Source organism: Phocoena phocoena, chromosome 4 (genome assembly GCF_963924675.1).
Source record: "Phocoena phocoena chromosome 4, mPhoPho1.1, whole genome shotgun sequence".
Lineage (NCBI taxonomy): Eukaryota > Metazoa > Chordata > Mammalia > Artiodactyla > Phocoenidae > Phocoena > Phocoena phocoena.
The window spans coordinates 14,191,988-14,209,274 of NC_089222.1; the positions used below are offsets into that span (position 1 = coordinate 14,191,988).

Below are 17,287 nucleotides of genomic sequence, written 5' to 3' on the forward strand. Positions count from 1 at the left end.
AAAATGAACCTGTTGGCCTTTTGATTTATAGCTCTGGCCTCTATTGAATTTACTCAGTCGTCCTGAGTTGGTAGAGTCACCTCTGGGACACTGACAACATGGAGCTTCTGGACTTCCAAGGTAGAGAGAGGGCCAGACGAGGGACCATAAGGAATGACTCTGGGAGTCTGCTCAGGCACTTAGCCTATTGTCCTCCTTTGATCGTCCTGACTCTTATAATGAGCCTTTTCTTCCAACTTCTACATTCCCATGATACTCAAAAAGCCTGTGTGGTAGACTGAAAAAAGTGGCCACCATACTCTGCAGCTCCTCCCGCCAAGAGGTAGAGTCCATGTCCTGTTTCCTCATCCCTGAATCTGGGATGGCTGTGTGACTGGCCAATAGAACGCAGAGGAAGTGACCTCATGTGAGTCTGAGACTGGGCCTCGAGACGTGCATGTTTTGTCCTGGCTCTTTTGGACCCTAAGGTTGCTGAGTGTGTAAGTCAAGCTAGCCTGCTGATTGACGAGAGACAAATGGCCCCGCCACCCTGATCATTCCAGATGACAGCCAGACAAACTCCAGAAGCAGAGGTGTCCTGCTTAGGTACAGCTAACTGCAAATACATGAGGAAGTCCATGCAACACCAAGAAAAGAGCCTCCTAGATGAACTCAACTTGACAATGTACAGAATCATAAGCTAAATAAATGGCTATTGTTTTAAGCATTAAATTTTGGAGTAGTCTGTCATGCAGCGGTAGATAACTGATAACAACAGTATTTGTGTTTTTAATAACTCCCAAATATACCCTGAACTTATTGCCACAGTTTCTCTCCTAGAGGCCACGGGATTTGCCACTTAACGTAACATGATTGAGATTTATCTCATGTTATCTCAGGAGCTTCGATGGCTCCAGCAGAAAGGAGAGCCCTTGTTTCTTCCATCAAGATGCTAAGAGATTTGGGTAAATGATACAGACGATTTTGGGTTTGCCAACATTCACTTGAAGAGAAAGAGGAGGGGTAAATATGTAAAATTACATTTCTCAGACAGACAGATTTCTGACCTTCAGCCGGCGGTCGGGATCTCCACTGCATAGAGAATTTACTGATACTTTGAATGATTTCCAGGCTGGGCTTAAGTTATTCATCACAACCTGAGGAAAAAAAGAGAGGAGTGGTGGGTGGGAGAGTAAGTGCTTGACATTTTCACATTTCAACATACAAACTGCTTGAGAAATACTGTGGTGCTTATGATAAGGATAATTGTTTGGAAAAGGTGCCTTAATGAAAACTTGGAGTAGTAAACCTTTCAAGGGTGCCCACTAGGTGGATCGTTATGGGCAGAACTCTTACAGTCACTGGCCTGGCTGTTATTTCATGAATAATGACAATAATATTGTCCAGTATGTGGATGCTGGAGATGACCCCTTCTATATCAAAAGAGGTTGGGATCAAGGAGATGGGCTGCCTCTGCCTCTGATAAAGTATCGCCAGTTCTGTAGGACTGTCAGTCCTATGGCATAAATTCTCTTCTAATGAGGTCAGCATACGTAAAGCCTATTGGTGTGTGTGTGGGGTGTGTGGCAGGACAATTCTGCTGCTGAAGAACTGAGCAGTCTTTGGTGACCTGTGACCTTGGTTAGATCAGATTGCAAGTCAGAAGAAAAGTTTCTAGAAGAAAAATCCCAGGAATACATTTATACTAGGTATGCTCGGAAGGCATAACAGGGCAGATCTTCAGGATCACAAACTAAGACTGCAATATCGTGAAACCCTTTTAAAAGCAATTTACTAATCATGAACTTGGTTAAATCCTGCCTGAGAGTCTATTCGAGTCAAGTCTTATTCTGCCATCAGATGATTCAGTAATTCAATTTGGTTTAGCGTATGAGTATTTGCTCTGTGCCTAAGATTGTACTGTGTACTCTAGGGCAGGGGCTACTAAACTGTGGTTCCTGGACCAGCAGGAACTTGTTAAAAATGCAAATGTCTAGATTCCACCAGACCTACTGACAGAAACTCTCGAGGTGGGCCGTTAGGTGATTCTGATGCATGGTATTTGAGAACCACTGCTCTAGGGGACATACAAACGAAGTTAAATGGAGTTCTGTCATATTGACTTTTCTTCCTATGAAGTTTTTAGTTAGCAGAGCCTTAGAATTGTAAAAAAATTAATTCTTTATCTACATAACATAATTATTTTATAAGTGATTCCCTCTTCTCCTGAATTCCTTAATATAATGATGAATTATTGATTATACTGTAGGCTCATTATTAAATTTCCTTTAATGCATTAAAAAGTAGAAAAATAATGTTCCTATGTGACTGCTTTTTGCTCTCATTCGCTGAATGAGCAAAGTGATAGTGAGAAGAAAAGTTAGATAAAATTGTTTTGGTTAATTTAAATTTCTCACCCTTGTATAGAAATACTAAAAAGTGAAGATGTTTCATTACAACAGCTTCATAAAACTCAATAGCAGATCAAAATTTCAACTAGAAATTTCCGCTGAAATTAAAATCTCTGTGTGTATGTGTGTCTGTGTGTGTATGCACACACACACATGTGCTTACCCAGAAAGAAAGGTATTGCCTGGTATTTTTTTTGCTTCTATTGAGTAAGAAAGAGGAAAAATCAATGTTATGTTGATTGACTCATTGGAAAACTTTACAATCACAATTCTTATGAGATTCCAGGAGCCCCTCACAATGGGGTATGGGGAAGAGTTAGAGGGGAACAGGGGAATTTACCTCTTCTTGGAGGGATGCCATCAGGAGTGAAGAAGAAGTCTAACAATATGCCACCCCTCTCTTTCTCCCTGCACATTCAAGTCCCCGTGCACTGGCTCGAGCAAAGTCATGAATGGGTACCACTTCTGATTCTCCCCAACATTTAGTTACTTCTCCTGAGAGAACTTTGTCCCACCAAAGGAATCTTTATGTGGGAAAAAGTTCTATTTGGTGATGGTGATGGGGTGCCACTCAGGGAAACCATCCCAGTTGCATTTGAAACTATTCCCCAGGGAATAGTTTGTGACTGTCCAAAGAATCACATTATACTATCACAGGGAGTGGACATAACTATCAATATTCAACTCCATTCATGTATTCATTCTTTAGTAGACACACTTTATTAAATGCTAACCATGTACCAGATGACATCCACAGAACTAGCCCATCCAAGACTACTTGATTCTTGTTTACCTTAAATATGACATGAAAAGTTCCCCTAATGCTACCTGCAACTCTGCTACTTCAGGAAAAAGGAAATGGATTTCCAGTGTAGGGTCTGGGAACACAGCACCCCACTATCATCCTGAGAGAGTCATGAGAGCCTTCTTCCTTTACCCCACACTGGAAGCACATTTTTCTCTCAGCTCCAAGCCATTCCTCCTTATCAATGCACTTCTCACCCCCACACAGTCTCTCTTGAACTGGCTTGTATATAAAATAAAATAAAAAGTGGAGACTAGGGTTGGCTGTTAAGTGGGTGTGTGGTGGTGGGTAGTGGGGGTGGGATAGTGAAGGATAAGGTTCGGAGTCACGTGGAGAGAATGTAGGAGGGTGAGAGGGAGGTGCAGCCAGACCAAATGCCTGCTGATACAGGACAGCCATTCGTACGACAGATCTGACATCAGTCCCATGTATGGACTTTCCCTGGGGAGGCAGATTGGCTTCTCAAATTGCAGCAAAGCTCAGGGTCAAACTCAATTCAAACCTCAGCTCTACCCCTTGCTCACTGGGAAGGTGACTTGACCTCCTCAAAGTTCAGTTTCTTCAACTGTAAAATGGGGTAATAATAATCATGTCAATGCATAGTTGTCAGAAGTAAAAAAAATGATGCATATGAGATCAGTCAGTCAAATGCTTGGTACCTAGTCATGTTTATTAAATATTAGCTAGTATTCATCTTTTTATTATTAATAAGTTGCTGGCTTTCTTCATTAAAGTTCAATAATGGAAAATCTGGGTGAGAAAGGGTCTCCTCTTATAACACCCACATTGAGAATAAAGAGCCCTCTTAAGGACTGGGAAGACTTCAGGTCTTGAGGTTTAGCTACAGACATTAAGAAAGGGAAGGGGTTTCTCAAAACAGGTCAGTGATTCATCTTAAAGAGACGAGATGGCACAGCTGAAGACGGCTCTTCTCACCTCAGTTCGGTGCACAAGCTGCTGAGTTGCATCATCATTCATTCGAAAAATTTCCAGAAATGGGTCAGACTTACTGAAGAAATCCTACAATAAATAAGCAGAAATGAGTTGCTTCCCTACCCCCTGCACAAACACATTTGATCCAGCCCTGGATAAAATACCCCTGAATTTGACCCTTCCTTGCTTTATTCTTCCTCCCTGAGACCCACCTTTGGCTAGAATGAGCTGTATCTTAACGCCGAGTCCTTTGAGAAGTAAGGATTGGTTGACTGAAATCCCAAGTAGTCTTCAAAGATCCACCCAAATGCTGGTTCTCTAAGAAGCAGTGTATCTGCTGTCTTAAACATGTTAATTCTAGTTATTGTAAAGTCTATGTCTGATGACTACAGTATCTGGATCACTGTGGATCTGTTTTTATTATGTTTCTCCATTCTGCCTCTTGTTATGCTTGTTAATTGTTGATTAAATACTAGACACTGTGTAAAAAAAATTATAAAGGCTATAGATGAGTCTTCAGCTTCTGGCAAGCAATTAGAATGGGGGCAGTCACCTGAATCCAATTAGGATTGAGCTCTTTAGAGCCTGGTTTCTTCAAAAGTCTTTAAAGGCCCGACCTATTTCTGATTCCTTTATTCCTTGGGTATAATCCTTAAATGGCTCTCACTCAAAAACTCACTGTTTATGAGGGCTGTTTCTTCTTGACAAGCCCTCAAGGCTCATTTCTGTTTGTGAGACTCTGAAAGACTCTGTTTACTTCCATAATCTCTTGGTTCTATAGTTATTGGTTCAGTTTCTGTCTATGCTGCTATTTGCTAATTAGTGAATGCCTTGAGGGGATAAGTCACTCCAAGGGTTGGGCTGCTTCCCTTCTTTACAGCTAACCCAAGCTCTCCCTGAAGTCCTGAACTCCAGTTATACTTCCCCAACTCCATGATACTATTAAAAGCACTGCTCAGTTTCTCTGTTTCTTAGTACCTATTTTCTGCTAGGTTTCCCAGCTTCTCTATCCCTGGGTTTTATGAATCAGCCTTATGGAATTGCCTTGAGTGGAAAATCTGCATAGAATGTCTGAATCACCTCAATGGATTTCTCTTCTCTCCAACTTCTCTGACCCTGAATCTCGACTGCCTTAAGACCCTCAAACAGATGTCTCTTGTATCTTGTCCAGTGTTTATAGTTGTTTTCAGTGGTAGAGTAACGTAAAACAAACAGGCACTTTAATACTGGAAGCAGACCTGTCCATATCCTTCTTTTAAACTTGGCTTTTTACACTGATAGGTTATAAACTCTCAGACAGGAGTAATTATATCTTATTTTCCTTTATATTTCTACCATAGCACATCTTCCATAGCATCTAGCTTTTAGTGGCACACAGTGTTTACTGAGTGTATGAATGAACACATAAATGAATGAGCAAGTGACAAGAAAACCAGGTACAGAATAGGAGGCTATCTCAGCAACAGCTTTGGTCATCACATTCTTACTATGTATTTCACTAGGTAATTCCCTGCCCCAGAAATCTAGACAGCAGCAAAGCAGAATAAAGTCTATAGCCATCCTAGTCTTTAGCTCGACAAAATACTCTCAGGGGATATGCTGATCATGGAGCCCTTATGCTTGATATTAAGATACAAGGAAGGATAAAACCTTTTCTCATCCTTCCAAAGGGCCATAAACATAACAAAGGGTTAAGTATTAATGAATGAATGAATAACAGAGAAGAGGGAAAGTCAATGGATTTTGACTGCATAATATGGTTGTGAGGAGGATGTTTCTAGGGAGGGAATGGAGTGAGTGAAGGTGTAAAAGAGTAAACATGGAAAGGACACACCAAGTAGCTGAATTACCCTGCAGCCTCAGGATGTGTAGGGGAGGAATCTGAGGCAGTACTGGTGGAGGTGGCTCCATGAGGTGAAGGGCCTTAAATGTACATCTGGTGTTTGCACTTACCTGAGAGGCAGTGGGGAGCCACTGAAGGATTTTGACCAGGAAAAAATAATATGGTTGGCTCTGTAGTGAAAACTTTGTAGAATACCTTAGAAGGAGGAGGGAGATGGGGATATCTGTCTTCCCTTTTTCTGTCCTCCCTACCCAACCAGGATCAAACACCCAGAGTCTGAAAAATACCCCTCTGCCCTATTTCTGAAGGTGCCTGATTGACAACACAGAGTTCATCAGTAAGTCTGCCCTGCAAAACTTGTCTCTCCACAAAAATAGCCCCTGCTTTCCTCCCAGACACACTTCTATCTGATCGTTACCACTATGTGTAACTGAGCGGGACTTTATGGGGCCTCCCCAGGACAGGCACTTCACCCATATCCTCTGCTTTAGCTTCTCTCTGAAGTACCCAGATAACAGTATTTGAGGCACATTTCCTGAGTTGTTTTACAGATGTGAAAACCTCCCACTAAATGGAAGATGTTAACTACTTGATGACCTGGAGCCTCCTGGAGCCTAAGGACTCATAATGTTAACCCCTGTGACACCACCCTGTTACCTCTCCATCAGCCAGTCAGAGAATTGTGCATGAGCTGATTACATACCCTGCAACCCCTTCCCTCCCCGGACATTTAAAAAATGCTTTGTGGAGGGAATTCCCTGGTGTTGCAGTGGTTAGGATTCTGAACTTTCACCGCCTTTCACTGGAGAGGGTGCGGGTTCAATCCCTGGTCAGGAAACTAAGATCCTGAAAGTCAAGTGGTGTGGCCAAAAAAAAAAAAAAAAAAAAAGCTTTGCTGAATTTTAGAGCATAAGCCACCGGTCTCCTTGCATGATGCTGCAATAAATCTTTCTCTGCTCCAAACTCCGATGTTTCAGTTTGTTTGGACTCACTGTTCATCGGGCACACGTACTTGCACTAACGAATGTATCTGCTCAAGACATTTGCCCCTCGAACCTATTTCTGTTTCAATACTCATGTTAGAGAACCAGAGCCTCCCTCCCCAATTCCTAGTGTAGGCACTTTAGCTTGTTCTGCGTGCCCTTGGGGCCCTTCTCCAGGATCCGCAGGCTTTGACCCCTGAGATAGATTGTTGGTCCCTCAGGAAATGTATATATCAATTGTACTTAAGAATTGCTCAACACACTGGAGGAATGCTATCAGTTATTTTTCTTCTTCCTTTTATTGATAATTTTAAATGTTTGCTATCGTTTTTTCAAAAAATAGAAAATATAGAAAGAAGAAAAATGTAGCCCATAATCCCACCCATAATACCACAACTATCAATAACATTTTGATACATTTTTTTCTAGAATCTAGACATAATTTTCTTTCTTTCTTTTAAAAAATATTTGTGGGGTTTCCCTGGTGGCTCAGTGGTTGAGAGTCTGCCTGCTGATGCAGGGGACATGGGTTCGTGCCCTGGTCCAGGAAGATCCCACATGCCATGGAGCAGCTAGGCCCGTGAGCCATGGCCGCTGAGCCTGCGCGTCCAGAGCCTGTGCTCTGCAATTGGAGAGGCCACAACAGTGAGAGGCCCGCGTACTGCAAAAAAATTAAAAAAATAAAATAAATTTTAAAAATAAAAAATATTTGTAATTGTACACTATATACACTTTGGTACCCTATTTTTTCCTCTTGGAAGTATACTGCAATGTTTTTTCTGCTTTATTTCACATGATTTTTAGGATTGGCATGGAGTTGTCAGGAGGATGTACTGTAACAGGGAAGAGCAAAATCTGACTCCATGTTGGATCTGTTTCTTTGACTTTAACCTTTGCTTTTCATTGCTTTTGTTACTATAATCATACATAATGGTCTGCCTCAGGGAACCCTGCCCCTCTGCCTGAATGTTAAACTAATGGGCCTTTGTTCAGCTCACAGGGAGACAATCTGACCCTGCCCACCTATGAATGGCAGTAGAAAGGAAGAAATTCTCACATACCCTCCCCAATGCTGGCCAAGCCAGGCAAAACTAACGGCCCTTTTACTTTACTTCCTCACCTCCTCCCCATCTCTGTTCTATAAAAGAAGTTGGCATCCAGAGCCAAGTAAGATGGTTTTGGGGACACTAGTCTGCCATCTTCTTGGTCTTCTAGCTTTCCGAATAAAGTCGCTATTCCTTGCCTCAACATCTCATCTCCCGATTTATTGGTCTGTTGTGTGGCGAGCAGAGTGAGCTTGGACTTGGTAACAGTACTATAAATCAAGAAAAGAAAGATCAGGATATAATCTTCATCTTCAAGTAAATAAAAAAGTCTAACATGTAGCACACTGGCTTTCAAATCCTGATTCCACCATATACAGTCTGAGTGAGCTGGGACAGGATGTTTAATTTTTCCACGTCTCAGTTTCTTTATCCATAAATGGAGAGGGTATCACCTTTTCCTCATAGCAATGCAGAAGGATTATAGTTGCTGATACACCTAAGTGTTGAGTCCAATGCCTGGCACATGGTCAGCACTCAGAAAGCACTACTATTAATTATTACCAATAAAAGAGAGAATGCTTGAGGACACTTAGTAAAGCACTATACAAATATCAGGGATGATTACTGTTTTTTTTAAATGTTAGTAAGAGCTCTTTTTTTAATATAAATTTATTTATTTTTGGCTGCATTGTGTCTTTGTTGCTGCACATGGGCTTTCTCTGGGGCTACTCAGAGAAAGCAGGGCCTACTCTTCATTGTGGTGCACAGGCTTCTCATTGCGGTGGCTTCTCTTGTTGTGGAGCACAGGCTTTAGGCACGTGGGTTTCAGTAGTTGTGGCATGCTGGCTCAGTAGTTGTGGCTCATGGGCTCTAGAGCACAAGCTCAGGAGTTGTTGTGCACAGGCTTATTTGGTCCACGGCATGTGGGATCCTCCTGGACCAGGGCTTGAACCTGTGTCCCCTGCATTGGCAAGTGGATTCTTAACCCCTGTGCCACCAGGGAAGCCCCAGGGATGATTAATATTAAGAAGGCATCTGATTTCTGAAAATAAAACAACTCATAAGCAGCTCAAATACATCTAACTCAGAGATTCATAGTTAAAAACAACAAATCTGTGTCTAATTGTTTGGTTACTTGACCACAATCTGGAATTTTCAGCTTCCTTTGCTTGATCATCAGCATTAAAAAGGCCCTCGGGACAGTTCAGTACAATGAAAATTAATGATATAGGCATTTTACTGAAGTTTTGCTATGGTAAAATGGTTTAATAACTTGGAGGCTATGTCCCTGCTCTTTTAGTCCAATATGAAAGAAATTTAGTCAGGTGAGAGGTCAGTAAGCAATCAGCAGAGGTTTGAAAGAGAAAAGGAAGCAGTGCATAGTCATGACAGTGATCATGAAAACAGAATATTGGAACTAGAAAAGATTGTTTGAATGATATGGGGTCATATCCAGATTCTATAGCTTCCTCGCCTTGCAACTTTGGGCAAATTCTTTGACCTCACTATGCATCATCTGTAGACTGGAAATAATAAGACCCATTTTTAAGAATATGGTGAGTTTGGGAGGTAATGTAGTTAGACACCTGACACCTGGTACATTGTAGATGCTCATGAATGATAATTTGCTTTCATTAATGCAGGCTGGATTAGTTTTATCACAGCGCAGCACGATAGAGTTAATGTTGCTATAGAACAGGGGTCAGCAAAGTATGGTAAGTGGCCCAAATTCAGCCCACTGCCTGTTCGTTTGGGGTTTTTTTTTAGTTTTTTTCTTTTTAAAAAATTTATTTATTTACTTTTTGGCTGTGTTGAGTCTTTCTTGCTGCATGTGGGCTTTCTCTAGTTGCAGGGAGTGGGGGTTACTCTTTATTGCAGTGCATGGGCTTCTCATTGTGGTGGCTTCTCTTGTTGCAAAGCATGGGCCCTAGAGCACACAGAGTTCAGTAGTTGTGGTGTGTGGGCTCAGTAGTTGTGGCTTGCAGGCTCTAGAGCACAGATTCCGTAGTTGTAGTGCACGGGCTTAGTTGCTCTGTGGCATGTGGGATCTTCCTGGACCAAGACTTGAACCCGTGTCCCCTGCATTAGCAGGCAGATTCTTAACCACTGCACCAGCAGGGAAGTCCCATACTGCCTGTTTTTGTGAATAAAGTTTTATTAGAACATTGCCATGCTCATTCATTTACGTATTGTCTATGGCTGTTTTCATGCTGCAAAGGCAAAGATGCATAGTTGGGACAGAGACCATACAACCTGCAAGTCTAAACTATTCACCATCTGACCTTTATAGGAAATGTTTCCCAACCTCTCCTTCAGAGACAGATTCAAGTGCTTATACAGCACCCCATCGAACTAGCATCATGGCAATATTAAAAAATACAGCTTATAATGATTACATATATGAAGAGCACCATGTGAGAATCAGTTCCAACACGCTATCGTGAATACTTTCTTAGGAAAGGGAGGAGAAAGAACACTTTGTCAGCTTGAATGTTCCAAAGGGATTACATTCATATCTCTACTTGTTAGATTAATCACCAACTAGCTGCTAATGTAATAAATGTGATTTAGGAGTTAAAAAGCCTATCTCTCCACGAAGTGAATTGCATTAACAGTAGACAAATAGTTATTTCTTGCAAGCCTCGTCTATTTTATATGTGGCTCTCATGAAGCCTACTTCTCAGATTTCAAGGACTCTGGGTTTCCGTCCTGAATAGATAGCTGCTGGTTTCCTGGACAGCATTGGAAAGAGGAGTTTAAAATGACAGAAAATGACAAAAAAGGGGCATTATCTGTCATTGTGGTTTGCAAAAGTACTATTATACTCCACAATAGCAGTTCTCAAACTTTTTGGTCTCAGGACCCTTTTACACTTAAAAATTACTGAGGACACCAAGGAGCTTTTGTTTATGTGGATTATATCTGTCAATATTTTACCATATTATAAATTAAAACTGAGAAATTTAAAAAATATTCATTTGTTATATCATTTTAAAAGTAGTAAAGATAAACCTATGACATCATAATAAAAAATAACATTTTAATGGAAAATAATTATATTTTCAAAATGTATAAAATTGTCAGGAGAATGATATCATTTTACATCTTTGTAAATCAATTTAATGACTGAATCAATAGAAAGCAGCCAGATTCTCATATCTGTTGTTGCATTCAATCTGTTGTGATACTAGGCATCATGTAGCTTCTGGAAAACCACTGTACACATGTGACAGAATGAGAGTGAAGAAAGAAAATAATGTCCTAGTATTACTATGAAAATGGTTTTGACCTCATGCATTCTTCTGAAAGGGTCTTGGGACCTGGGACCACACCTTGAGGACTGCTGCCTTGTAGCATATGTACCCTCACCTTCCTCTTCTCTGGCTCCCCACTTCCCCAAAATACACAGGAACATAACCAAGTTCTCCACAGCCCAAGACCAGTCCAACTTGTATTCATTAACCCTCTTCCCTGAAGATTTAGATTGTAGTTAGGCAACCTGATTGAGTCCCTCTCTGTTACTGATTATCTGTGAGTGTGTGTGTGTGTGTGTGTGTGTGTGTGTGTGTGTGTGTGTGGCCTTTGGTAAGTCATTTCACATCTCTGAACCTCGATGTTCTCATACGTAAAAGAGAACAATTGTATTAGGCAGAGCTTTCTACCAGAAGTATGTGGATACCTGGAGGTTACCAGAGTTACTGCAAGGGGAGTGGGGTTCCAGATCTCCACAACTACTGTCTGAATTGGATATAGTATATTTTTCCCACATATTCATACTGCAATTTTTCAAATGTATACATATAGTTGCTCTCATGATACTACTTGGAAAATGTTTTAAATTAAGAGATTTGTTTATTTCAGTGGCTTTTAGTCATGGTCTATTTTCTCAATTAATATAAGATTAACTGTTAACATGCAGGTAGCTACACCCTCATTTAGTGCTAAAGGCTAGAAGGAGGTCCTCCTTGGGAACCTCTGGGAACGCTTTTACCAGCTGTGACATGAAATAATTGAAAGCAGCCGGATTCTCATATCTGTTGTATTCTCATATCTCATATCTCTGTGTTCTCATATCTCTCATATCTATTCTGATTCTATCACAAAAATACTGTGGCAGGTTGATTTTCTACTACAATGTCCACTGTCCACACGCTTTTCTACATTATGACTACCCCATCAAGGCATGGAGTCGCTCTCCTCCCCTCGACTCTGGGCTGCCTTATGACTCACTTACATGACTTTGAAGGCTAGGTCAGAAAAGGCCACACAGATTTTCCTTGCTTCTCTTGGGATGTTCTCTTTGGGAAAAGCCAGCCACAATGTAGAAAGTGTGACAAACCTAAGACCACCATGAAGGCAGTCTATCTGACCGAGCTGGTGGAGCCAAGCCTTCCAGCCATCCCATGTGCCAGGCATGTGAGTAAAGCTCCTCCACCAGCTGAGTATAACTGAAGAATTGCCCAGTTGAAACCTGCCTGAATTTCTAACCTCAAAATTATGACATATAATAAAGTAGTTGTTAGTATAATTTGCCCAGTTTTGAGGTGGTTTGTGATGCAGCAATACATAACTGGGTAGCAGTGTCTTTGTGTAAGTAATCCTGCCTTGCTGAGCCTCTGTTTCCTGAAGAGGTTGTGTGAGATGATCTTCATGGTACCATCTTGTTCCTCAACTCTATAACTTTGCCCTCTCTCCACTCGAGACCATTCACCCCCCAGTCCACTGGAGCAGTGGCCTCTGTTTTGGTCTGAACAGGGTCCGTTCCCCTCTGGGTGACTGAGTCTGGGAAAGATACCACCATATTATGGAAGACCTGGGGTCTCCAGCTCCATGATATTGGGGTCTCAGCAATGAGCAGTTGAGGGCCCTGGACAATCAGCACAGCTGAGGGTGGGAACGGCCATCGAGAACCACGGTAAGTGCTGCATGGGGCTCTTTAAGTTCTGTGAGCAAGCAAGCACTCATTTGAATGAAGGGAAACTGCTCAAACACCTTAGAGCCAATGTACCCACTAACAAACCCCCATAGCCCCTTGCATTATAACATAAGTCAGCTAGAGGACATGACTAAATGGAAAGAAGCCATTATAAGCCATTAAGTGAGAAGCTTAAAACTGCAACACACTGACCCAATGGCTTATAATTGTCACCAGGAAAGATGCTACAAAGCAGTCTGGTGAATTATTCTGAAACTTGAAGATGACGGGAGAGAAAGAGCACGGTGATCACAGGAAGTGAGGGATAAGAGCTTACACCCCACAGAAATCAACGCACTCTACAGTTCCCAGCACCTCGCCCACCTAATGTCAAAAGGTAGCAGTTTGTGAAAGTGTCACACAATCCCTTCAGGACAAAAAAAATCCAAATATAATTCTTTCTTAAGAACAAAATCTTTCCTAATGTCCCCAGGCAGAATGGATTAACCTTTTCAGGATTCTCTGATTGTGTATCATCCTCTTATGGCCCTAGTATCATTATATCACTTGTTGTTTAAATTGATGTGTCACTTAGATGGTGAATTCCAGGTTGTGGGTGTAAAATTAGTTCAAAGTGTGCCCTTTTCCCGCCAACTGATGCATAACAAGCATACAACAAAGGTTTGGTAAATGAATGATGAACGAGTAGATAAATGAACAAATAAGAGAGTGAATTAATGAATGCATAAATGGACTGAGTACTTTTTGTAGGTGAAAATGAACTATGCCAGGATATAAACTGCTGTTTAAGGCTATGGGGAATTGCTTGAGTGCTTTACCTTTTTTCAGCCTAATGCCTGTAAGAAATTGTTTGAAAAAGCAGTCCCACATCCCCATATCGCTTCTTCCTTAGTTGTATGCTTGGAAAATGGAGTCCTTTGTGAATACATTTATGGATATGATGTGCTTTTTGACTCAAGGATATGGTTGGAGGGAAATAATAAATATACAGTGAGGTTGGAGAGGAAACTTTTTTTTAAAGGGGTGGAGACTGTTGAACTTTTTCTGTATATACAAGATTAATACAGCCTGTGATAGGGTGGAAGTTGTGAGATGCAACAGAAAGAGTACAGATGGGAGTCAGACTGACATGGGACTGAGTCCTCAGTTTTACCACCAACTAGCAGGGTATGGTGGCCATGAGCACGTGCTTTGCAGACCTCCTACTCCAGGGAGTGTAACCTACCATGGACCCCAGCTGCTGTGCTCCGAAATCCAGCCCTGCTCTCAGTCCGAGGCCAGGCTGCCTGTGGGCTGCTCCCAGCCAGTGCTGTGTGTGCAGGGGATATAAAGGCACTCATGGGAGACAAAGGACTCTCTTGGTGGCTAATTTTTGCTCTAGGACTCCTTGATGGCCTTGTGGAACCTTCCTTAGACTACATGGCATTGCAGGAGCTGCCATTTCTCTCCTGCTCTCTTTTACTTATATTCAGACTTACATTGTGGTCTGTCAGCTCTCCCAGATTTCCTCCCAATGTTCCCTACACACGCATTTCTTCTAATAAAATCCTTGCATTGTTAACCCTGTCTTGTTGTCTTTTTCTTGGACTATCTGGATAACACATGGAGTGACCTTAGACAATTACCTCATCTTTGAATCTGTTTCTTCACCAAGGTCTAAACAGGGTTAATAATACCTGTTACATGGGTGCTATAAGAATGACTAACTGTGATCATACTTGAAAGGCTTTTAACCAGGTACCTGGCAAATATAGATGCTTAATAAATGTCACTTTTTTCCCCTTTCACATCTCCTCTTTTCCTTTGAAAAGTTCCTAGCACTGGGGTTAAATTGCATTTACTTATGCACATATGACCTGTGGCATTTGGGAAGAAATGAAGTCTTAGTGTAATAAAGTGGTCCTGTTTTAATTATTGTCCTTCCCACTTCTCATTAACTGCTTCTCAATTTGGGGGAAGCTTAACTTTGCAGACCTCTCTGAAATCTTTGATGTGTTTAATAATGTGAGTTGAAAGGGAAAAAATAGCTGTGAGGGAGAACCTTATTAACTTTGTGTGCTAGTTTTATTACTACCTTCAATAAAGCTGATGCCAAACACTTTACCTTGTCATCCAGTTTCCGTGCGTTGAAGGCAAGTTCAACGTAGTCATCATTGCCAGATAATTCCTCAGCAATCACCTAAAGGAAAAAGGACACATCAGGTGCAGTGGCAGTTGGACAACTAAGCCCAGGAATTCATGAACAATTTAGCTCATGTTTGATCCAAAAATCAACAAAAACTGACATTTGGCATGGAGTTTCCCACAACACAGTAAAGATAGTACAGCATCAACAGGTGTACAGGGAACTCCCTAGAACAGACCACAGAAGATAACTAGATCTCATCTGTGCTGAGCATGAGAACATGAGATATGGGGTGTAAGCTAAGGGAAGAGGTTTTGGAGGAGCAATTAGGAAGAGCTTCTTCCTTCAAAGGTCACACAGCACTGAATGGCACGTCCATATAATTATATACATTTTCTTCTTTGGGAAGTGACAAAAAAGGAGGAGCAGGCAGCAATATTTCTTCACTGTTTTGAATCACACCAACAAGGGATGGGGAATAAACTGGTCTCTACATCCTTTCCAGACCAACGATCATAAGGTCATCAAAGAAATATTCTAATTCCACTGTTTCAAAAAGACTGTCCTTGGGCTTTGAGTGAGAGAGAGAGAGAGAGGGAGAGAGAGAGAGAGAGAATAAGGAACTAAACCCTTAACTCTCAAGAACAGAGAATTTCTGACAAAGACTTTGACATAAGTGAAGAGATAATAACCTATCATCCTTTTTCATAAAATATCACTTGCCAATATTGAATAGTGACTCTCAAAACCTTGGAACAGAAACTGGTGGAAAAGAAGTGAGGAGACAGGCCTGAGGAGCAGGGGCGGGAGGTTCGAGACTAAGGTAGTGTGAGAGCCATGTGGAGGACAGGATCTTGGGGCTCTAGCCAGGTGTCAGGGCTATGCCACTGAGGTGGAAGAGCCAAGTTCAGGACACTGGCCCACAAGAGACCTACCAGCTCCACGTAATATCAAATGGCAAAAATCTCCCAGAGATCTCCATCTCAATGCCAAGACCCAGCTCCACTCAATGAACAGTAAGCTGCAGTGCAGAACACCCTATGCCAAAAAACTAGCAAGACAGGAACACAACCCTATCCATTAGCACAGAGACTGCTTAAAGTCATAATAAAGCCACAGACACCTCAAAACACACTACCACACGTGGACTTGACCACCAGAAAGACAAGAACCAGCCTCAACCACCAGAACACAGGTAATAGTCCCCTCCACCAGGAAGCCTACACAACCCAATGAACCAACCTTAGCCACTGGGGACAGACACCAAAAACAATGGAAACTACGAACCTGCAGCCTGCGAAAAGGAGATCCAAAAAAAGAAGGTTAAGCAAAATGAGAAGACAGAGAAACACACAGCAGATGAAGAAGCAAGGCAAAAACCCACCAGACTTAACAAATGAAGAGGAAATAGGCAGTCTACCTGAAAAAGAATTCAGAATAATGATAGCAAAGATGATCCAAAATCTTGGAAATAGAGTAGAGAATATACAAGAAACCTTTAACAAGGACCTAGAAGAACTAAAGAGCAAACAAACAGTGATGAACAACACAATAAATGAAATTAACAATTCTCTAGAAGGGATCAATAGCAGAATAACTGAGGCAGAAGAACAGAAAAGTGACCTGGAAGATAGAATAGTGGAAATAATTACTGCAGAACAGAATAAAGAAAAAAGAATGAAAGGAATTAAGGACAGCCTCAGAGACCACTAGGACAACATTAAACAAACCAACATTCGAATTATAGGGGTCCCAGAAGAAGAAGAGAAAAACAAAGGGACTGAGAATATATTTGAAGAGATTATAGTTGAAAACTTCCCTAATATGGTAAAGGAAATAGTTAATCAAGTCCAGGAAGCACAAAGAGTCCCATACAGGATAAATCCAAGGAGAAACACACCAAGACACATATTAATCAAACTATCAAAAATTAAATACAAAGAACATATATTAAAAGCAGCAAGGAAAAAACAAGTAACACATAAGGGAATCCCCATAAGGTTAACAGCTGATATTTCTGCAGAAACCTGCGATCCAGAAGGGACTGGCAGGACATATTTAAAGTGATGAAGGAGAAAAACTTACAACCAAGATTATTCTACCCAGCAAGGATCTCATTCAGATTTGATGGAGAAACTAAAACATTTACAGACAAGCAAAAGCTAAGAGAACTCAGCACAACCAAACCAGCTTTACAAGAATTGCTAAAGGAACTTCTATAGGCAG

General features: G+C 41.4%; 1 protein-coding gene across 1 annotated transcript in view; it reads right to left on the reverse strand.

The window, feature by feature from the left end:
- Nucleotides 1–17,287, reverse strand: part of CPNE4 (copine 4) — a 421,313-nt gene that overhangs the window by 140,518 nt on the left and 263,508 nt on the right. The window contains exons 4-6 of the mRNA XM_065877050.1: nucleotides 15,041–15,115; nucleotides 4,132–4,215; nucleotides 1,047–1,136 (exon numbers count right to left, since the gene is read on the reverse strand). Of these exons, the coding sequence (XP_065733122.1) occupies nucleotides 1,047–1,136; nucleotides 4,132–4,215; nucleotides 15,041–15,115 (249 nt within the window). The remainder of the gene's footprint in view (nucleotides 1–1,046; nucleotides 1,137–4,131; nucleotides 4,216–15,040; nucleotides 15,116–17,287) is intronic.